At 40.2% G+C, this 24,059-nt stretch overlaps 1 protein-coding gene across 1 annotated transcript in view; it reads right to left on the bottom strand.

Moving 5' to 3' along the window:
* Positions 1-480: 480 nt before the first annotated feature.
* camkk1b (calcium/calmodulin-dependent protein kinase kinase 1, alpha b) overlaps positions 481-24,059 on the bottom strand; it is a 32,604-nt gene continuing 9,025 nt past the window's right edge. Inside the window, exons 3-17 of the mRNA XM_023797250.2 lie at positions 21,948-21,995; positions 21,779-21,832; positions 21,213-21,264; positions 12,646-12,779; positions 12,474-12,510; positions 12,209-12,230; positions 11,410-11,498; positions 9,276-9,475; positions 8,758-8,811; positions 8,507-8,580; positions 8,292-8,379; positions 2,125-2,253; positions 1,691-1,791; positions 798-845; positions 481-544 (exon numbers count right to left, since the gene is read on the bottom strand). Coding sequence (XP_023653018.2) covers positions 481-544; positions 798-845; positions 1,691-1,791; positions 2,125-2,253; positions 8,292-8,379; positions 8,507-8,580; positions 8,758-8,811; positions 9,276-9,475; positions 11,410-11,498; positions 12,209-12,230; positions 12,474-12,510; positions 12,646-12,779; positions 21,213-21,264; positions 21,779-21,832; positions 21,948-21,995 — 1,194 coding nt within the window. The remainder of the gene's footprint in view (positions 545-797; positions 846-1,690; positions 1,792-2,124; positions 2,254-8,291; positions 8,380-8,506; positions 8,581-8,757; positions 8,812-9,275; positions 9,476-11,409; positions 11,499-12,208; positions 12,231-12,473; positions 12,511-12,645; positions 12,780-21,212; positions 21,265-21,778; positions 21,833-21,947; positions 21,996-24,059) is intronic.

Here is a 24,059-nt window from a genome sequence, read left to right as displayed (position 1 = left end):
AATACTCAGACCGGCCCGTCTGGCACCAACAACCATGCCACGCTCAAAATTGCTTAAATCACCTTTCTTTCCCATTCTGACATTCAGTTTGGAGTTCAGGAGATTGTCTTGACCAGGACCACACCCCTAAATGCATTGAAGCAACTGCCATGTGATTGGTTGATTAGATAATTGCATTAATGAGAAATTGAACAGGTGTTCCTAATAATCCTTTAGGTGAGTGTATACACACCTTGCAAAGATGTTTGCTAAAAACGCCTTTAAATCACTATATAGCTACCATAGTCTTTTTCACAGTTAGATGAATGCAGCTGATAAACAGTTCAGTTATGGATTCCTAGATCAGTGAGTATGAAAAATTATATTAACAGAATGTCAAGACCATTATGCAGTGTTAATATACTTAAATATGCAATATTTAAATATGAGATGAGAAATGAGGAGATCTTTGAGAACAGGAGAAGATCTTCAGGATATGGGTTAATCTTCTTGAAGTTCCTCCAGCTCCCCCTCCCCGCTCCCACCACTGTTCACACTGCTGGCTCTGGTGGGGCAGAAAGAGAAGCAGAATACATATCTGCAATCCTCACAGAAATCCATGGTCCACCGAGCCTCCCTGACTAAATGCCTGGTCTACCTCTATACCTGTCGGTGTCCCCAATGTGTCCATACTGCACATTACACACTCTCATTCAGCCAAAACCCCAATGCCTAACCTGTTCTCCACAGAAGGCATGACAGCTACACATTTACTCTACCTCCCAGCTGAATGGGCTACTGGCAACACATCCAGTCACCTTAGTGAGGGATGGAGTTTCGAGGAGGAACGCAACAGCCGTGTGTCTCTGCAAATGAAGGAGAGAGAGACATGCAGGCAGGTCACCCCAGGATCCCTCTATGGAACTCATACAGCAGATGTGGCACAAGCATAAGCTTGTCTCATGAAACAAACAGGATATTTTTCTCCAGCACATACCACAGAAGTTTCTGTTTTTCTGACCTTTTCTGTAATCTTGCTTTTTTTCCCCACACACAGCATGCTGCCATGGGATTACAGCTATGAAACACCCACTTCTTTCTGCCCTGTGGGCAGCAGGCTATATCAGGCAATGTATCAAGCATGATTCTCTCAAGACTCCCCAGCTAGCGCCACACTTCAGGACGCACTGTGTTATAGCAGCCAACCATACTTAATATTATTTAGAAATTAAATTAACTGCTATTGTAAGTGTCACCGTTCCTTAAACACCTTTTTGGGTAACTGTATTAGGAAAAGCACTAATAGAAATAGGCACTATAAAAATTATAAAATAAGTAGGGAAAGGGGAAGTTTTGAGTTCTACCAAAGCAAGATGATTTTGTGTAATAATCCATCTTTGTGCAACTAGAAAAAAAACCCAAATTTATATTTCAAGATCCATATACTGTAGGTACAGCTGTGCAAGTATTTTGACCAGTAGAGGGTAGAATCTACACCTCACAAATTACAAATGTACAGGTCACCACAGGTAGCTTCATGGTAATGCAACATGACATGAGCACAACAATTTCCTAGCTATGTAAGACTTGGCACATGGAGGAGAAGGATGATTCTCCTCAGGTCCTCAGTGGAGCTATGGGAAAGCGGAAGTGTCTCTAATTTAAGTTTGCTGCTTGGAGTAGGAATTGTGTACCATAAGTCTATACTTACGCAAGCAGGTTCCCGGGAGCAGACATGGATCTCATCCTTCTCCCAAGGTTCTTGTAGGGGTTGCTGAAGGAACGCTTCCTCAGCATGGCTTTGACCAAGATCTGTATGGAAAAGAATCTGCATGATCTGGCAGAAGCAGAGAAAATTTCGGGGAGACCAGGGTGAAAGTGACACACAGGGGAATGGCAATCAGGAAGCATCCTCCATAACTTTTGATAAGACTAAAAAGTCATTTTCAATGTATATTATAATGACAAAGATTATCATCATCATTCCAGTCTAATCATTACAAAAACTTGCAATTGATAAAAATAACTTACTGCCTGATTCACTGCAATAATTAACTTCCAACGCTACTGTTAGTGTTTTATTGAGACAGTTCACACTTATAACTTGTAGCTTATGCCAGTGGTAAAGCTGCATTGTTGTCCCACCATAGCAGACAGGCTGGGGATGAGCTTCACAGAGTTCTGCACCTCCTCCTCCGTCACCTCCACAATGGTGCAGTGGTCCTCCTCCAGCGGGAGGGGATCTGTTTCATTTCTGGTCACCCATGGGTACAGCTGCCAGGAGAGAGTACAAAATGACATTATGTGGATAATGTGGTGGATTATGGAATATTGTCAATGGGGACAAGTTACAACTTTAAGATGAACATCTATCACATAATGTGCTAATGTGTCATTGAGGGTTGGGCGATGTGCGATATTACAGTTTTTCTCAGTCGCTTTGGTGCTTTTCTCACATCACTATTAACATTTGCACAGCAGTTAGTGTATTTCTCAAAACAATTAGTGCAAACTGCAAAACCTAGTGGATAACCTGCAAAAGCAGGTCACTTGCTCAAAATCGATAATCCATTCCTCAAAAGCAAGTATTCATGTCAATGAAACTGCCAGTGTCATCAAAATGAGAAGTCTTGACACCATCTTTATGAACAAGATAGTCAAATGGCTTTGTCATGTTTTCATTATGACAGTTTACAGTATTCAGTTTTCCAATGGAAAAAAAGGTCAGAACTCGGTGACACTACCTGAAAATGCTCAAGACAGCACTATACACTTTTTGTACAGCCATTTACAGTAAAATTACAGTAATGTACACTAAACATGAGATATTATGAGATGTTGGATTACTGTCCAATACTATACATACCTGTTCTCCCTACGAAATGTTTGAATGATTGAATTCACAGTGGTTCTTCCAACATTTGGTTGCACCCTCCGACCAGCCTCATCCATTGTGAGGCCGTGATTGACAACATGGTCAACAAGTGTTGCCCTAATTTCATTAGGAATCTGCCTATGTATTTGGCGTCTTCTCCCTCTTCCCCTGTTTTGTCCCCCCCACATCCTCACCCCTCTTCCACGATGCTGACCTTACATTTCTGTGTCACAGAATTGTAGAAATGGTACACACTATCTCCTGCTCGGTTCATATATGCTTGCCAATTGAGGGTTCATGGGATTGATCCATGAGTGACTGTGAACAAGTGGCTTGTCATTGGTTACAACTAATACTTCACACACCTCCTCATCGTCACCTGAGAGAAATTGTTCAATTTAGGAGACATTTCCAGGAAAAAATAATAAAGAAAGGTATAAAATTTGCTTGACAGAATTTGATAACTAATTCAACAATTTTGTATGTAATGACTCAAGCAATGAAATGAAGACTATTAGTTTTATTGGGAACAACTATTCAGCATCCAAAAGTATAGTTCATTTTGACTGACATGACATAAGCAAATGATAATGTTATAAAACGGCAGAGAATTGTATGAAAGCAACTGATACATGTCCAAGGGCATTTGCAATTTGTTCAGAGGAAGGAGAAATTGCTACTATGATGTGCACAAATGACTAAATGTTGTGGAGGTTGCACTAATGGTTTTGAGACTTTTCATTCTGATGTGAGAAAAGCACCAAAGCGACTGAGAAAAACTGTAATACCAACATTGCATGATGTGCATATGCAGTTCTCACACTGAATGGACTGCAACATTCAGCTGGACTGATATCAGGCTTTTTCATACCTTCATTATGCAGCGATTATGGGGGGTTAAGTTTCACTAAAACATTTTTATTCTGTCATAGGAAACAAAACTTAGCAAACTTTGCAATTTTAATGATTATTCCTTTTCAATTGTTAAAAAATGTGTTTTGAAAGTCTTTATCACCACTTTACCAAAATTTACCACCAATGCTTTTGCATGAGTTCTGCACGCACTGTCCGAGCTAAGCATAAAAATTTTCATCCGTGCAATTTAAATCGCTCATATTTTGTGAGAAATTAGTGGACAGGAAAAAGGGGAACAAGAACTGGTCACTATAATCCATTCACCTTTCATTGTATGGAAATATTTTGGGTTACATAAAGATGATATTGATCAAAAGCATGTGATTTATTGGCAGAACTAGTGGCATCAGCACCACCTTATTCGATGTACTCTAGTTGTAGATAAATTATATTTGGCTTTAGCTTATTTTGGGTAAAAACTCCTTGTTTGCTTTATAAATATCAGAATACACTCACCTAAAGGATTATTAGGAACACCATACTACAGTTTTTCTCAGTCGCTTTGGTGCTTTTCTCACATCAGAATGAAAAGTCTCAAAACCATTAGTGCAACCTCCACAACATTTAGTCATTTGTGCACATCATAGTAGCAATTTCTCCTTCCTCTGAACAAATTGCAAATGCCCTTGGACATGTATCAGTTGCTTTCATACAATTCTCTGCCGTTTTATAACATTATCATTTGCTTATGTCATGTCAGTCAAAATGAACTATACTTTTGGATGCTGAATAGTCGTTCCCAATAAAACTAATAGTCTTCATTTCATTGCTTGAGTCATTACATACAAAATTGTTGAATTAGTTATCAAATTCTGTCAAGCAAATTTTATACCTTTCTTTATTATTTTTTTCCTGGAAATGTCTCCTAAATTGAACAATTTCTCTCAGGTGAACTTCAGCTTTCACTGACGAGGAGGTGTGTGAAGTATTAGTTGTAACCAATGACAAGCCACTTGTTCACAGTCACTCATGGATCAATCCCATGAACCCTCAATTGGCAAGCATATATGAACCGAGCAGGAGATAGTGTGTACCATTTCTACAATTCTGTGACACAGAAATGGAAGGTCAGCATCGTGGAAGAGGGGTGAGGATGCGGGGCGGGACAAAACAGGGGAAGAGGGAGAAGACGCCAAATACATAGGCAGGTTCCTAATGAAATTAGGGCAACACTTGTTGACCATGTTGTCAATCACGGCCTCACAATGGCTGAGGCTGGTCGGAGGGTGCAACCAAATGTTGGAAGAACCACTGTGAATTCAATCATTCAAACATTTCGTAGGGAGAACAGGTATGTATAGTATTGGACAGTAATCCAACATCTCATAATATCTCATGTTTAGTGTACATTACTGTAATTTTACTGTAATCTGCACCACAAAGGATTGAAAGACAACCTCGCAGAGGTGGAAGAGGGCCCCTTTTTTCCCCGCAGCAAAAGGAAGCCATTTGTGCAATGGTGATTGCAAACAATGCAATAAAGTTGAAAGAAATTCAAAGTGCTGTCATAGAGGATAACGGTGTATTTGGCAATATTGGATCTGTGTCAATTGCAACAATTGACAGAGTGCTCAAGAGAAATGAAATGCGCATGAAACAATTGTACAAAGTGCCATTTGAACGGAACAGTGAAAGAGTGAAGGAGATCCGTCACCAGTATGTACAGGTAAATCATGTCTTCTATGTATACTCTAATGTTCAGCGCTGTAAACTGTTTTACTTTGTGCAGTTCCATGCAGTAGACTAGCAATTCTGTATACTGTATATATTCACAGAACATACAAAATGCATTGTTACACAGGAAAAGTTGTTACATTTCTCTCTCTCTCTCTAAAGCGTGTACTGGAGCTGGAAGCCAGGGAACTACTGCACACACTCATATACGTTGATGAGGCGGGTTTCAATCTGGCCAAAGGCAGAAGGCGTGGAAGAAATCGCATTGGACAGAGAGCAACCACTGATGTCCCAGGCCAGCGCGGAGGGAATGTTACAATGTGTGCAGCCATGTCAGACAATGGCATCCTCACCCATATTCCCCTTCTTGGTCCATACAATACACAACATCTCCTGACCTTTTTAGACACTCTTTACAGGGACATAGTCCCTGAGAATGAGAGGGGTGGAGGCCAACTCAACAAGTATGTTGTTGTGTGGGATAATGTCCGTTTTCACCACTCACATCTGGTCAGGCAGTGGTTTGCAGCACATGACAGAATGCTGGTTGAATATCTCCCTCCCTACTCCCCATTCCTTAATCCGATAGAGGAGTTTTTCTCTGCCTGGAGGTGGAAGGTTTATGACCGGCATTCACATGCGCAATTGGCCCTGCTAGCAGCCATGGATGCAGCATGTGACGACATCACAGCAGAGTCATGCAGAGGGTGGATTCGCCACTCCAGGAGATACTTTCCTCGCTGCATTGCAAGGGATGACATCCGTTGTGATGTAGATGAAAATATGTGGCCAGACAGACAGGAACGTCTGGATGTGCCAGAATGATTTAGAATTACAATGATTGCTGATGATTGTAGAATTACAAACAGCCTACACAATAAAAATGTGAAACATACGTATTCAGTGTCTTGTACTCACTTACTTCCCTAACTACAGGAATGTCAAACTTTACTGTAGATTTTACTGTAAATGGCTGTACAAAAAGTGTATAGTGCTGTCTTGAGCATTTTCAGGTAGTCTCACCGAGTTCTGACCTTTTTTTCCATTGGAAAACTGAATACTGTAAACTGTCATAATGAAAACATGACAAAGCCATTTGACTATCTTGTTCATAAAGATGGTGTCAAGACTTCTCATTTTGATGACACTGGCAGTTTCATTGACATGAATACTTACTTTTGAGGAATGGATTATCGATTTTGAGCAAGTGACCTGCTTTTGCAGGTTATCCACTAGGTTTTGCAGTTTGCACTAATTGTTTTGAGAAATACACTAACTGCTGTGCAAATGTTAATAGTGATGTGAGAAAAGCACCAAAGCGACTGAGAAAAACTGTAATACGGTGTTTGACCCCCTTTCGCCTTCAGAACTGCCTTAATTCTACGTGGCATTGATTCAACAAGGTGCTGAAAGCATTCTTTAGAAATGTTGGCCCAGGATAGCATCTTGCAGTTGATGGAGATTTGTGGGATGCACATCCAGGGCACGAAGCTCCCGTTCCACCACATCCCAAAGATGCTCTATTGGGTTGAGATCTGGTGACTGTGGGGGCCATTTTAGTACAGTGAACTCATTGTCATGTTCAAGAAACCAATTTGAAATGATTCGAGCTTTGTGACATGGTGCATTATCCTGCTGGAAGTAGCCATCAGAGGATGGGTACATGGTGGTCATAAAGGGATGGACATGGTCAGAAACAAGGCTGTGGCATTTAAACGATGCCCAATTGGCACTAAGGGACCTAAAGTGTGCCAAGAAAACATCCCCCACACCATTACACCACCACCACCAGCCTGCACAGTGGTAACAAGGCATGATGGATCCATGTTCTCATTCTGTTTACGCCAAATTCTGACTCTACCATTTGAATATCTCAACAGAAATCGAGACTCATCAGACCAGGCAACATTTTTCCAGTCTTCAACTGTCCAATTTTGGTGAGCTCGTGCAAATTGTAGCCTCTTTTTCCTATTTGTAGTGGAGATGAGTGGTACCCGGTGGGGTCTTCTGCTGTTGTAGCCCATCCGTCTCAAGGCTGTGCGTGTTGTGGCTTCACAAATGCTTTGTTGTATACCTCAGTTGTAACGAGTGGTTATTTCAGTCAAAGTTGCTCTTCTATCAGCTTGAATCAGTCGGCCCATTCTCCTCTGACCTCTAGCATCAACAAGGCATTTTCGCCCACAGGACTGCCGCATACTGGATGTTTTTCCCTTTGCACACCATTCTTTGTAAACCCTAGAAATGGTTGTGCGTGAAAATCCCAGTAACTGAGCAGATTGTGAAATACTCAGACCGGCCCGTCTGGCACCAACAACCATGCCACGCTCAAAATTGCTTAAATCACCTTTCTTTCCCATTCTGACATTCAGTTTGGAGTTCAGGAGATTGTCTTGACCAGGATCACACCCCTAAATGCATTGAAGCAACTGCCATGTGATTGGTTGATTAGATAATTGCATTAATGAGAAATTGAACAGGTGTTCCTAATAATCCTTTAGGTGAGTGTATTTCTAGCAAAAAATTCACTTTATGATAGTTTTAATGGATTTTTTTATCGTGCAGCCCTAGTGAAATTGGCTATCATAGTATAGAGGAATTATTTGCCTTTCAATTCATACCTTCAGAAACATTTATAATCAACCGAATAATCTAAATTAACATTACATTGTTTCTTAGACCTTTTTAAGTAAATAACTACAGATGAGCTTATGGATAGTTCTGCAATACAACTTTGATGGCTCTAAATGTCCAGCCCAGGTTCAGACATTTAATAATCAGTCAGTTCTAGACAATACACAACAAAATGTTATATATTGCAGATCATGCAGCAATATCAGTCCTGTCAGACCTTGATTTCAGGAATTGTAATCCTCATATTTGGGTCCTTATTAAGCATCCTTAATATCAACCCCTTGAGACTGCCACTGATAACTGGCCTGGGAAAAAAAGGATAATTTCAGGTTATGTGCCACCATCAAAAAGACAGGAGGTGACAAAAACCAAACTGCTCCAAATCCTTGATTAAGGGTCATATGGAGATTCCAGATGTGTTCAGTAGCTTACGTGTCTGGGAAACCCACAGGCTTGGTCCTGATCTGATTGTGCAGGACCAGAATGTTCTCATCTATAAACGGGCACTGCAGACACAATGGGGGATACAGAAATATCCTGTTAGAGTGGTAGGAGTGCTTGAAATCAGTGGTATTAGCGCTTGAAATGTAATCAAAGGACTGAAAAACTAAGACAATTAGAGCTGTGCAGTCAAGCTGCACTCCCTCTATAATGAAATGGGTAATCTGTTACCAGTGACTTGCCTTCCCAAACACAAAGCAGTACAGAGTTATTCCCAGAGCCCATACATCAAGTGCCTGGGGGAAAAGAAAAAAAGGAAAACTATGCAGTTCACGTAAAAATGCCATGTTGGTCATAGTTAATGACAGTACCATACAATGATGTCTACATGGGCTTTTTTCAATATCACGGTTTTCTTAACCATAATTACAAAGTACTTCAATGGTACTTACATACCATTATTTAGGATTTGATTTTTTTCTCAGATTGTGTACAATTTGTAGTCATGAACCATCTAATGTAATATTAAGTTCTATAACAACCTATAAGAAACACTATACACTTTGTATGGGATTAATAAACATTACCGTATAACTGTAGAATTTTCAGTACAAATGTAACTTGTACTATATGACAGGTTAAGTTAAATCAGTACTGCTCAAGTGTTACTGCTTAACTGGATTTTTAATGCAACCAGCGCAAGAAAGAGTGATGATTGTGGCTTTAGCAGTAACATATCAGAGACCCTTGTGGCTCGCACCTTCCCGCTGAAGTTCTGCACATGGTCAGTCAGCATCTCTGGGGCCATGAAGGCTGGTGTCCCAGCTGTGCTGGACAGCTGTGCATCACTGCCCTCAAATTTATTACTGACCCCAAAATCTGCAATCTTCACATGCCCATCGTCCCCAAGAAGCAGGTTGGAAGGTTTTATATCCCGATGAATGATCTTCTGAAAGTGTACTGTGAATGAGGTGGGCAAAATGTTAGCACAGTGCCAATCACATGTACAGTAAACAATCATTACCTGCTCAACAGGAGCATCACTAGATATTTATGAAAAGGGTGCTATACCTTTATTGGGGGGGGGGGTCTGTTTTCATGAAAATGAAACACACAGTTTCAACTAATTAGTGTACATTTATTTGGGGGTTGGAGGGGGGATGGCTAAATAACTATTTTAAGCCCCCTAAATGAGCTCTAGTGACACCCCCTCTGTTGCTGAAAATACATTTATCAAATTCACAGCATGGGGTAAATTCAGTTGAGGCAAAACACTTAAAACGTTATATAACATAAAAAGACAGGAACCTGAAAAGAATGACAGAACAGTGTTATAAGTAATAAATAGCTAATAAATGAAAAATCATACAATCATTGTGGCTGTTAGGGTTGGTGCCCATCCTAAGTGCTTTGTCGCCATTTGGCCAGCAGGTGTCGCTGGCCATCCTGTTCCCTCCTCTGTCTTCGTCCTAAGTCCCTAGTGTCTTTCCCAGCTCCCCACCTAGCTCTACATATGTGTTGAGTGTGCGGCCTCAGAGGCTGAACCCCTCCGGTCATGGATTCGAGCAGGCCAGCCTCACCTGTTTTTTTGTATTGATTGGTTTTCTGTTTCCCTTGTGCCGGACATTGTTTTGTGTCCTTGTTTTAGTTTATGCTGCTTGTGCCCTGTTTACTTTTGGTTCTGCTTTTACATTTCTCCCTAGTTATTTTTCCTAACATAATTCCAAGTGTTTGGTTAATGTTCCCTAGTTTCCTCTGTTTATTAATCATAATGTATTCCAATTATTTCTTGTTACCCTGTGCCTTCCTGCATGATTGGTCGATTTGGTCATAGTCCACACCTGCCCTTTGTTAGTCCTCGTTGTCTACATTAGTGTGTTTGTAAATGTTACTTAGATTTCTAAAATGCTTCAGTTCATTATAACAAATGTTATCCCTTAATATCACTACATAATTATGGGAGTAGTTTAAATTATCACAAAACAAATAGGTGGTTTTACTCTGTGCAAAGTTCAATGGCACTATTCATGTTTATTAAATTACCATTAGAATGGAGAGCTTTTTAATATCGTTTGTCCTTGTGGCTGCCGAATGCACTCAATATTAAAGCCATGAAGTTGTCTGCCTGCTACCTTAGAATCTTCATTCATCATCTTTGAGAAAATGTTGAGGCTAAAATATAACTAAAACAAAAAAATGGGCACTAAATAAAAGAAAATGATTTGTCATTTAAAATAAAAATGAGTTTAACAAACAAAGATACATCAAATGTATACAGATTAACTGTCATTAATAGTTTAGGCATACTGCTAATTTGCTTATTGAATTGTGGGTGAAGACAATGTCCAAATAGTGCTGAAAAGCCGGCGTCCATCATCTAAAGCCCTGCAATAACATACAGTGTGCTGTTGTCAAAATAAAATTAACTTAAATTAAACCATCTTTTTGGTGTTCAGGAGGAAAATTAATTAATCAGTCGATTAATCGACCAATCAGTAAAATAGATTAATCCATAAAAAATAATTGTTAGTGGCAGCCCTACAATTCAGCAACCACATCTCCATGGTAGCTTGAATTTTGTGTCAAATTCTCAGTCACATCACCCTATTGAGGTGATGTATGGCTGAGTGGTGTGTATGTGCTAGTGATTGGAAGGTTGCTAGTTCAAATCCTGTTGGGCCCTTGAGCAAGGATCTTAACCCCAACTGCTCCAGATACAGGCTGACCCTACTTTTGCAACTGCACCAACTTAGAGCACAACCCCCATCATGCACTAGTGTAGTTATAACTACACTGAAGTTTTCTTCAGTTGGTAATACAAACCCCTTGGTTTCTGCTGCTATTAAGAATGATAAATGTTACAGCTCAATTTATTGCCTGCTTTAGGCACTCACAGTACTCAATGCCCAGGACAACATCTCTGAAGTATAGGAGAGCTTGCTCCTCACTCAGTGGGCTGTCTGTTGGTACTTCTGTTACAGGCCTGTGTGAAGTTAGAGGGTCAAGCAGTGACAAGGCAGAAAAAAGGCAGAAACATCAGAGCTGTTTAGCAGTCACACCTCTTCCTACCACTCCACTGCTGCCAGGCTTATCTCAGCAATTTCCTCTTCATGGCCAAAAATTACTTTGAAGTAGGGCTGCGGAATTAATTTAATATTAATTTCAGTTACAATTTTGGCTTCCAAGAACATAAGAACATAAGAACATAAGAACTATACAAACGAGAGGAGGCCATTCGGCCCATCGAGCTCGCTTGGGGAGAACTTAACTAATAGCTCAGAGTTGTTAAAATCTTATCTAGCTCTGATTTAAAGGAACCCAAGGATTCAGCTTGCACTACGTTATCAGGAAGACTATTCCATACTCTGACTACACGCTGTGTAAAGAAGTGCTTCCTTTTTGTGTCCCATTTTGTGTTATAAATCCAGAGCACCCTATTCCAGCTCCATTTTATTTGTTTCTCAGTTGAATTATATTCAAGGAAATCCACTCTTAAAAAGACAAGGTTTTTTTTTTGCAAGTTCAATAAATGCATAATAATTCTAATGATTTTTGCCAAAATGAAGCAGCCCTACTTTAAAGTATATGTGTATATGTATATATGCAACACAATTGCACTGCACAATTGCATTTATATACACACACACACAGTAATTTGATACTCTACATTAACATTTACTTTGAAATACTTACCCTCTCTGCATTAACTCAAATACTACAAAGATAAGGAATAAACCACTGTTGATGCAAGTCATGTCTAGTCCATAATAATGTCTTAAAATCATGTAAAATAAAAACAAACCATAATATAACTGGCATACTATATTCATATTAAAAGAACTTAATTTAAAAATAAATCTGTATCTATCATTTTATTTTAGTACATAAAATCAGTTAAGGTGTCAAAAATTTGCATTGGAACCTTGTAGTTTTAAATATTAGCACAGTTAAGCTTTACCCATATGAAGGTTGTCCTCTTCTGGATCATCAAGAACCTGCATAAGAACAAAACCAATTAACCATTTAGTAAAAGAACAGTAGCATGTACAGTAGGAAAATCAAAAAACAACCATCACACAATCTGTTGTTCAAGGAACATTGCTACTACAGTACAGCAGGACCTACATCACCTCCACCAGTTTGACAACATTCAAATGGTCCAGCTTCTTCAATATGGCAATTTCCTGGTAGACCATCTCAAGTGGGCCAAGGAACCTGGTTTCCTGTCCTTGGGAACCCTCTGGTCCTCTAGAGGGGGGGCGGCCTAAAGACAAAAATACATCCATCCATTTTCTGTAACCGCTTATCCTATTCAGGTATGCGGGGGTTCTGGAACCAATCCCAGAAGGCAAATGTCATCAATAGTTGGATCACTGGTATACTAACTTTTGGACAGAACAAACAAAAATGATCTGAAGTCAACATGCACACTACATAATCTGGGAATTTCTATATACTTTTATATTACCCTGGGACATTTCTGACATTTCTGTATTACATAAGGGTTAGTGCATGACAAGCCATGCATTATACATTTTTAAATATGCACAAAAGTGAAAATATTATTAACAGTTTTGTGTTGCCATGTCATCCTCTCTTGTGACCAATAACCAATCAGCCATAACATTAAAACCACCTGCCTAATATTATGTAGGTCACCCTCGTGCTGCTAAAGCAGCTCTGACCCGTCGAGGCTGGACTCCATAAGACCTCTGAAGGTGTCCTGTGGTATGTGGCACCAAGACATTAGCAGCAGTTTGTAAATTTCTTATGTTCACAGTGGGCCTCCGTTCATAGTGGGGTACCGCAGGGTTCAATTTTAGGACCACTATTGTTCCTAATTTACATTAATGATATTGACACAAATACATACAGTAAATTGGTTAAATTTGCAGACGACACCAAGGTGGGCGGTGTAGCAGATACTGATCTAGCAGCAGAGAGGCTTCAAAGGGATCTGGATTTAATTAGCGAATGGGCTGATACTTGGCAGATGAAATTTAACACAGATAAATGTAAGGTAATCCATGCAGGGAGCAGAAATATAAAGTACAGATATTTTATGGGTTCCACTGAAATAAAGGTAGCTGATTACGAGAAAGATCTAGGTATGTATGTTGATGCTTCCATGTCTCACTCTCGCCAGTGTGGGGAAGCAATAAAAAAGGCCAATAGAATGTTGGGTTATATCTCTAGGTGTGTGGAGTTTAAGTCAAGGGAGGTGATGTTACACTTATATAATTCCTTGGTAAGACCCCACCTAGAATACTGTGTGCAGGTTTGGTCACCATACCTCAAGAAGGACATTGCTGCTTTAGAAAAGGTGCAACGAAGAGCTACGAGAATGATTCCTGGTCTTAGAGGAATGTCTTATGAGGAGAGGTTAGCGGAACTGAATCTGTTTAGCCTTGAGCAAAGGAGACTAAGGGGGGATATGATTCAGGTCTATAAGATTCTAACGGGTCTGGATGCTGTTCAGCCAAATTACTATTTCAATATTAGTCTAAATACTAGAACTCGTGGCCATAAGTGGAAATTAGCGGGAGAACATTTTAAAACAAATTTGAGGAAGCACTTCTTTACACAGCGTGTAGTTAGAGTATGGAATAGTCTTCCTGCTAGTGTAGTGGAAGCTAAAACCATAGGTTCCTTTAATTCAGAACTAGATAAGATTTTAACAACTCTGAACTATTAGTTAAGTTCTCCCCAAATGAGCTTGATGGGCCGAATGGCCTCCTCTCGTTTGTAAATTTCTTATGCTCTTATGTTCTTATGTCAGCCCGCCCTATAGGAGGATTGCATATAACTTCACATGGTACCATCTGCATCAAGCAAGGGCCATCATCCACCACAGTGATACAGTCTCCCATGAGGTGTGATGCTCAGTGTGTGCTGCTGTCTTTGCTTTTTGGTCGCATTTGTAACAGCAGAGCAGAGTTAGTGACAAAGGTGAAGGATCCTTTAAGGTTCCAAAAAATCTTTAAAAAAAAACAGCAATCCAGAGAGGAGAGATTAAGTTTTATCTAGCGAGCCACTAGAAAAAAGTAGGTCATACTGAGAAGAACCTTACAGTTTTCCTCGATTGCTTTGGAGCATTTCTCAAATGACAATTAACATTTGCAACACAAGAAGTTGTGTCCTTTATGTAAGTGTAATCCCTACACCATAATGTCACTTCTGCACAGCAGAACATAATTTCTTATTTCCATATGTTTTACAGTTTTTCTTGATTGCTTTGGCTTGGCACATTTGATGAAAAATATTTAACACTCTCAAGACTACAAGAGCATTTCTCAAAACAGTTCATGCATATAGCACAACACTATGGTTTAGCTGCAAAAGCCTGTAACTTTTGCAAAACTATTACAGTTTTTCCCAATTGCTAAAACACTGTCAAGAACATTAAAGCTAGATGACCATATGCTTTTATTTCGTCCTCAAAATGACCACAGTATTCCCAGAATTAAACACTGTGTTCCTGTCGTTAGTGTCATATCAGAGATTGGTTACACCATTTCAGCAGATCGTTAAACACACACCCCATTGGCAAAGCACAGTTATCACCAAATAACCAATCAGAAAACAGTCCTCTCCATAATCAAACACAAGGGCTCAAAACTTAAGATGAATTAGCACTTACAGTTTTTCTCGATTGCTAAAACACTATAACCAATCTTTTGAACTAAAATTTCAAAACCATAATGCTATTTTTCAAAAAGCACACCAATTTCCCTGAACTATAAACACTATTCCCCTGCTTTAACACATGAGTCAAATTTGGTGAACTATTACTGCAAAACTCTACACAGAAATACCTACATTTTTCAGTGCTTACACCATGTGGTCATTTAGAAAGCACTAGCATTCAATAATGTTAACTTAAGTCAGCAGAGTTTAAGCTCAGTTAGCACACAATTAACCAAGTGGAAACACTAGGAGTCAAAATTTATCACACACCAATCAGAAACTTTGATGGATAGATAAAAGGGCCAAAGTCAGCTCATTCAGGTTTGAAACAATGGATCCAAAGAGATGCAAAGGAGGAGGTCGAGGAAGAGGAGTAGAAGGAGGTCCAGGACATCAGGGAGGACGAGGTGGAGGTGGAGGAGGAGGTGGAGGAACATAATTGGCCATCGGGCTATTGTAAATGTCCCTAGTCAGCGTGGAGGGAATGTCACTATGTGCGCAGCCATCAGCCAACGAGGGGAACTCCACCGCCATGCCATTCTAGGACCCTATAACACTATGCTTCTCCTTGCTTTTCTTGATGGTCTAAGACAACATATGTTCCAGCTGGACTACAGGGAACCAGCACAGCCAGAGCAGCCTCACTACGTTGTTGTAGTGAGGCTGGATAACGTCAGCTTCCATCGCGCTGCTCTGGTTCATGACTGGTTTACCAATAACCCAAGGTTTTCTAACATCTTTCTGCCTGCATACTCTCCCTTTCTAAACCCGATAGAGGAGTTATTTTCGGCATGGCGGTGGAAAGTGTACGACAGAACCTTATGTCCGTGTTCACCTCCTCCAGGCCATGGAAGAAGCCTGCCTAGACATATCAGTAGATGCATGCCAGGGGTGGATCAGGCATGCATGAGGATTTTACCCCCGCTGCCTGGCTAGAGCCAATATAGCCTGTGATGTGGATGAGATTCTCTGGCCTGACCCAGACCAAAGACAGGATGCTGAGGTGGAATAATGTTTTTGGTGTGTGTTGTACTGTATAGTACATGAATAAAAATGTGTCACTGTATATACATTGGTTGCATCTTTTGTGTTCATCATGTGAAAAGAATTTTGAGGGGAAGAACCACAAGCAACATACAGTTTTTCTCGATTGCTTAAAGACACTTCTTGAAACTATGCCTCGTATTCTCAAAACAGTAAACACAAATCCATAACGTCTCACCCAATTTCCCAAACATCGTATTTTCAGGTCAAAATGAAGCTCTACACTCAAAACCATTCACTGTTGCTGAAAAACCAAACTTTGCCCACAGACATCACACACAAGGCCTCAAAACACACACACTACAACATAGTCTTACACATTGGTGCAATAAATTAAAAACAATATTGCCAAAACTGGCAAGTTATGTTGCTTGTGATTCATCCCCTCAAAAATCTTTTCACATGATGAACACAAAAGACGCAACCAATGTATATACAGTGACACATTTTTATTCATGTACTATACAGTACAACACACACCAAAAACATTATTCCACCTCAGCATCCTGTCTTTGGTCTGGATCAGGCCAGAGAATCTCATCCACATCACAGGCTATATTGGCCCTAGCCAGGCAGCGGGGGTAAAATCCTCATGCATGCCTGATCCACCCCTGGCATGCATCTACTGATATGTCTAGGCAGGCTTCTTCCATGGCCTGGAGGAGGTGAACACGGACATAAGGTTCTGTCGTACACTTTCCACCGCCAAGCAGAAAATAACTCCTCTATCGGGTTTAGAAAGGGAGAGTATGCAGGCAGAAAGATGTTAGAAAACCTTGGGTTATTGGTAAACCAGTCATGAACCAGAGCAGCGCGATGGAAGCTGACGTTATCCAGCCTCACTACAACAACGTAGTGAGGCTGCTCTGGCTGTGTTGGTTCCCTGTAGTCCAGCTGGAACATATGTTGTCTTAGACCATCAAGAAAAGCAAGGAGAAGCATAGTGTTATAGGGTCCTAGAATGGCATGGCGGTGGAGTCCCCCTCGTTGGCTGATGGCTGCGCACATAGTGACATTCCCTCCACGCTGACTAGGGACATTTACAATAGCCCGATGGCCAATTATGTTCCTCCACCTCGTCCTCCCTGATGTCCTGGACCTCCTTCTACTCCTCTTCCTCAACCTCCTCCTTTGCATCTCTTTGGATCCATTGTTTCAAACCTGAATGAGTTGACTTTGGCCCTTTTATCTATCCATCAAAGTTTCTGATTGGTGTGTGATAAATTTTGACTCCTAGTGTTTCCACTTGGTTAATTGTGTGCTAACTGAGCTTAAACTCTGCTGACTTAAGTTAACATTATTGAATGCTAGTGCTTTCTAAATGACCACATGGTGTAAGCACTGAAAAATTTAGGGATTTGTGTGTAGAGTTTTGCAGTAACAGTTCACCAAATCTGACTCATGTGTTAAAGCAGGGGAATAGTGTTTATAGTTCAGGGAAATGGGTGTGCTTTTTGAAAAATAGCATTATGGTTTTGAAATTTTAGTTCAAAAGATTGGTTATAGTGTTTTAGCAATCGAGAAAAACTGTAACTTGCCAGTTTTGGCAATATTGTTTTTAATTTATTGCACCAATGTGTAAGACTATGTTGTAGTGTGTGTGTTTTTGAGGCCTTGTGTGTGATGTCTGTGGGCAAAGTTTGGTTTTTCAGCAACAGTGAATGGTTTTGAGTGTAGAGCTTCATTTTGACCTGAAAATACGATGTCTGGGAAATTGGGTGAGACGTTATGGATTTGTGTTTACTGTTTTGAGAATACGAGGCATAGTTTCAAGAAGTGTGTTTAAGCAATCGAGAAAAACTGTAATCATGATCATGAAATTGAACATACATGAACACTCAATCCTCAGTTGCTTCACTCTATCTGTATTTCTCTCAAACGGAACATCTGTTTCATGGAGGTTTGGTGCCTTTTCAAGATGCGTGCAATGGTCTGCAAACTTATGGCTTCCACATTGCTGAAAATGTCTTCATTGTCCAGGATGTGCTGTCTGATTTCTCAAAGACGAGTGGTTGACCACAGCCCGCTCTTGTTCATCATTTAGGAATCTGCCTCTTTCCCACTGTTTGGTTTAGTTTTTATTCTGTAGGAAAAATTAAAGGAGAAACTAGACCCCAAACTCTACAACACATTTACATGGTCACATACCTCTGTGCTGCACTCTGGCGTGTAGTACTGTATATAGTCATCTGACAGCTAAGAGTGGCCTACAGTACTATGTTGTTTATTGTAGTGCACGCTGAAGACTTACCGGTTCTCATTACGGAAGGTTCTGATGATTGAGGCCACAGTTGATCTTCTGAGATTTGGTTGAAACATTTGAGCTGTCTCAGTTATTGTCATACCCCGATGTATGACCATCTCATTCGATACTCTACGCTGTTGCTGCCGCTGTCTTGGTCTGTTACCTTGTCCTTGACCATGGATACCCACATCTCTGAAACCGGGCCTACGACCACCTCTCTGATGAGGCCCAAGTCCTCCTCTAACATGAGGCCCATGACCACCTCTCAGATGTGGTGCTTGTCCCCCCTCCCTCTTCCTACTTGACCACTTGCCTGATCCATGTTCTAGTACTTCAATGTCACTGTGGATTCCACTTATTTATACTCATACCACAAGGTGAAAGTGATCATCAGTAAGGAATTAGTGTCAATTGATCTCGTTATGGTGATACTTTTCTGATGTTAACCTAGGATATTGTTCCTTAGTTCTCACTGTGCTTTAAGTGGAATGTAACAGGTACTGTACTTATCATTTTAAAGTAGTTGTATCCTTTACTAGTTAAATCACTGTAATAAAATGAGCAGGCAGTCATCACATATGCAACGTATGAATTTTATTTTGAAATGGAAATACTTTGATGTTCAGTTGTGTTAATTTGAACTGATGATTTAAGTTCAACAAAAAAGTGATCTTTGTTTTAAATGTATTGTGTCCACGCAAATGAAAAATGTGTTAAGAGTTCTGGAAAATGTGCATTTCGGTCATCCGTTGTGTGTTTTGTGACGGGAGTTTTGGAAAATAACATTAATGTTCTGTAACTAGTGAAAAAGTGACTGGAAAAAACTAATCTAAATGTAGAACCTTGCAGTGTTGAAACTGGTGTCTTTGACATGAAGTATCAATTTGCTAAAGAAAAATGATCAGTCAGTGACAATGCAAAAGTGGGAACAGATTATCATTTACAGTTTTTCTCAGTTGCTTTGATGCATTTCTCACAACAGAAATGAAGTTTTCAATACTGCTCGTTCAATTCCCACAACCTCTAGTCAGTTGTGCACATCATAACAGCAATTTCTGGTTGTTTTCGCCATTTTACAATTGCTTTAGTACACTCAGGCAGATGCTTATGTGCAATTCTCAGCTATATCATACATCAGCGGTTGCTTATGTCATGATGCTCAAAATGCTTTGTGCTAGCCCTCTTTTGCATAGTCTTACACTCCAGACAAACTTGTCGTTTTGTCATTGTGTAAGTCATTGCAGTCAAAAGTATTGAACAAGATATCATTGGCTATCAAGTGTATCTTATACAGTAGGTTTCTATAAAACTATTTTGGCATGTATTCACAATACTAATGATTTCTGCACCATTTTCATATACATGGATGAGGCTGGCTTCAGCTTGGCCAAAGGAAGGAGATAATCTGATTGAACAGAGAGCTGCTGTTGACATGCCAAGCCAGCAGGGTGGGAACATCACTATGTGTGCGGCTATTTCGGACAATGGGGTCCACACTCGCATCCCTCTTGTGGGGCCATACAACACCTGAAGAGGAGATTGGTCAAGAAAATTTACCAAAGTATGTGATCATTTGTGATAATGTGAGTTTCCATCACTCCAATCCAATTAGGCAATTATTTGCCAACCACCCCAGGATGCCGATGGAATTCCTACCACCATATTCCCCATTTCTCAACCCAACTGAAGAGTTCTTCTGAGCTTGGAGGTGGAAGCTATATGACCGTAGCCCACATACACAAATGACACTGCTTGCTGCCATGGAAGCTTCATGTGGGGATATAACAGCAGACGCCTTTAGAGGCTGGATAAGACATTCTAGGAGGTTCTTTCCACGCTGCATTGCAAAGGAAGATATCTGTTGTGATGTGGATGAGAACATGTGGTCCAATATACAGGATCACCTGCAACTGTAGAAAGCATTTAGAGTTTCCGTCTGTATATATTGTTCCCCTTTTTGATTTTGTAATTGTTTTTTGTTTCATTTCATATGTTATGCATAAGGCATTGAAATGCATTTTTTGCTAGACTGCAATCGCAGTGCATGGTATGTCACCATATACCAGTGCAATCAATAAAATATTCTTCTTGAATCAATCTCCCGCAATCAGTGTTTTTTATTTTTATGTTTCCTGCCCTTGTCATTCAGATGTTTTGTGTCAGAAATGTTTACATTGTGCCAATTTTATATTGATAACATGACTTTATATTTTGGCTCACATGTCCATGGACGATGATTCATGGATTCGGGATTTTGATGGCACTGACATATTCAATGATATAAATACTTGCTTTTGAGGCATGGACTAAGTATTTTGAAGAGGATACCTGCTTTTGCTGGTCATCCATGATATTTTGCCATTTGCACTAAGTGTTTTGAGAAATGCATTCACTGTTATGCAAATGTTATGTCTGTTGTGAGAAATACACCAAAGCAACTGAGAAAAACTGTAGAATTGTGGAGCTCTGAGCATACTGACACTGACATACTGACAATATATCTAAACATTTTGATGCTGAAGGCTAAAATGATGCTGATTGTACTGTATTTCACCTGGCTGATAATACTTGTTTTATATATATGAAATCAACACCCCCCAGATTTGAGAATTCAACAGTGCCATGGCATAAATAGACATAAGTCATCTGGGAAACACAAATCTATCAAATGCTATCAAATCAAACAAGATATCATACAACATAGTGAAAACTGTCACCTACGAGAAAATCCACACTGCCTCATCATCTTCTTTTTCGAGACTGCTTTCATAGCCTGAGAAATGGAAAAATAGAAGATATGTGGTGAAGACATTTGTAGAGGAACAATGAAAAAGCCTTAGTTGAGACTAACTACACTGCAGTTATTCAGTAATGAACATCAATGATGGGAGAAGACAGATAATCTTACTAAATAATCTAAATAGTCTGGTCAAGTCAAGTTAGCTATCAAGTATTACAATAGATAGAATTAATGTGATAAATTTTCACAAGAATAGTCTGGTTGTGCATATTAAAGTAGGATCTGTATCTGCCATAGCACCTGGTCAGTTACAGTATATGCCATCCAAGGCATAGCAATTAGGTGTCCATCCATCCATCCATCAACCGCTTATCTTGGTCAGGCCCATGGAGGGGCCAGGACCCTATCCTAAGCAATATAGTTCACAAATTATGAGGTAAGAGACATTCATCAAGTAATGAGTATAACTTTGTTGCTTATAGCAAGAAAACTCAACATTACCAAGCCCTAGCATAGCTGATGTCACAGAGCCAACAACAAAACTCACGTAATAATTGTCGTCATCTTGATTGTATGCCAGTTTTACCACCCCATAGGATCCCTGGGAAAAAGCAAAAGGCATCCAAATGGAAAACATGAAGATATATAGTAAAGCCTGTACTGTATCTTCTTTGACCTTCCAATTAAATAATAATTTTACAATCTGGACATCTCACCTTTCCAATTTCACTCTTCAGCTTGTATTGGTTTAGCTGGACACAGTCCTGGGGAAGATGAGAGATCTGTGATTGCAAGGCTACTATGATTTATTATAGTTTTTCTGAATTGCTGAAACACTGAAATTCATTCTTGGAGCAAAACCGCCAATTGCCAAAACTCATTTATTGAATTAGTCACTCGCGAAACTTTAAACAGTGCTCACCTAGTTAGACACATTTCATGCATTGATGTGGTGAACACAGACCGCAAAAGTTAAGCACATCCATCACACAATAGTCATCATAAACACAATGACTGAAAACTGTTGAAACATGTTTCTAAACATGAGAAGAAGCCAAAGAGTGACCAGAACACAGGATACATGCTGGATGAGAGTGCAACTGCCATAGGTGGGTTCAATCCCAACGGGTCACATAGAGGGTTCTTGCTGCATCGCCCAGCAAGGGAGAGCATTCCCTGTGATGTTCACAAAGTTCTCTGTCCTGACCCAGCCCTGAGACATGGTGATGAGACAGAATGAATATTCTTCCTTGACTCTGGCTTGGCAGTTGAACAACATCATTGTCACGATCCGCCCCGTTCGATCCCGATGTTTGCCACGCCCACCTCGTTACCTCGTGTGATTCCCTGATTGTTCTCACCTGTGGCTCGTTACCAGTAGCTTGTCTTTTGTATTTAGTCCTTGTCTCAGTCAGTCTACCCAGATCTGTCATTGTATTGTCCGTTGATGTCCACGCCTGTCTCTCCTGTCACCATTAAATCTCCTGATTACCCGTCAGTCTGGCTTGCTCTCCTGCCCCCCCGCTTGCCGACATACCCGAACGTGACAATTATACTTTACAGTTTTTCTTGATTGCTAAAACACTAAACCCTATTGTCTGAACCAAATTCTCAGTTGCCTGAACCCACTTATTGAATCAGTCACTCTTTTGGCAAAACCATAAGCATATTTCACCTGTTTAGACACATCTTGTCAACACATTGTCATTGTGATGCACCTGTGTTGCATAATGGTGAGCACAGGTGGCAAAAGTCAAACACAATTAAAGCTCAGATGTCACCGGTTGAACACAACAACTCAAAATTTATCACACTTGTGGCTAATGATGTGAGGGTACATACAGTATAAGCCAGAGCACTGGTTTGTGAGGCACTACAATGGATAGAAATCTAAGATGAGGAGTTCGTGTGAGAGGAGGTCGAGCAGGTCAAGGTGGTCGAGGTGGTCAGCGAGGACAAAGAACAGTAATATCTGATGAAATCAGAGCTACTGTGATTGACCATGTTCTTGTCCATGGTATGACAATGAAGGAGGCCGGACTAAGGGTACAACCAAACATCAGTAGATTCACTGTGTCCACCATAATCCGAAGATTTAGAGAAGAGAACAGGTAGTTACCTTTTTTGACATTATAGTATGTAAATGTTGACAACAATTACATAGGTACAATGACTGTACTATATACTGTACCACAGTAAACATGTTTCAGTACATCACTGTGCCAGTGTACTGTAGTATTGTAATGGAGGGTTAGTCTGACTGTTTGTAGGCCTATTCCATGTATGTATTTTTGTAAGTGCATGTTCTCTTTTTGTAGAATTGAAAGACTGCCACATGGGGGTGGTAGGACAGGGTAAATCTCCTGCAAGCCATAGAACTGGCCTGTGGTGACATGGGTGTGGAGGCATGTCAAGCCTGGATACGGCATGACAGGGGTTTTTTCCCCCGTTGCCTGGCCAGAGAAAATGTGGCCTGTGATGTAAATGAAGTCCTGTGGCCTGACCCAGTACGGAGAAATGATGCTGTGGCGGAGTAATGCACTTCTTTTCTTTGTACTTCATTTGTATATTTTTGTGCTTTATTTTTACGTACAAATGCTACATGTAAATGCACAGGATTTCTGTTTTTTTGCAAATTCTTTTTTCTATGTACAAGTGTTAAAAATGCCCAGGTATTTTGTTTTGCAACATGCATTTAGCCTAAATAAACATTTATTTCTACCGCTTCATGTCCTGAGCATTGTGTTTTCCTTTTTTCTATGTAGTGTTTAGTGACTACTCAGTAGAGTATATAATTTAGATTGACTTGAGGCATGATTTGACAGCAT

This window comes from Paramormyrops kingsleyae, chromosome 17 (genome assembly GCF_048594095.1).
Source record: "Paramormyrops kingsleyae isolate MSU_618 chromosome 17, PKINGS_0.4, whole genome shotgun sequence".
Classification (NCBI taxonomy): Eukaryota; Metazoa; Chordata; class Actinopteri; order Osteoglossiformes; family Mormyridae; genus Paramormyrops; species Paramormyrops kingsleyae.
The sequence above is the reverse complement of the archived record's forward strand: the minus strand, read 5'-3'. Positions and strand labels throughout refer to the sequence as shown.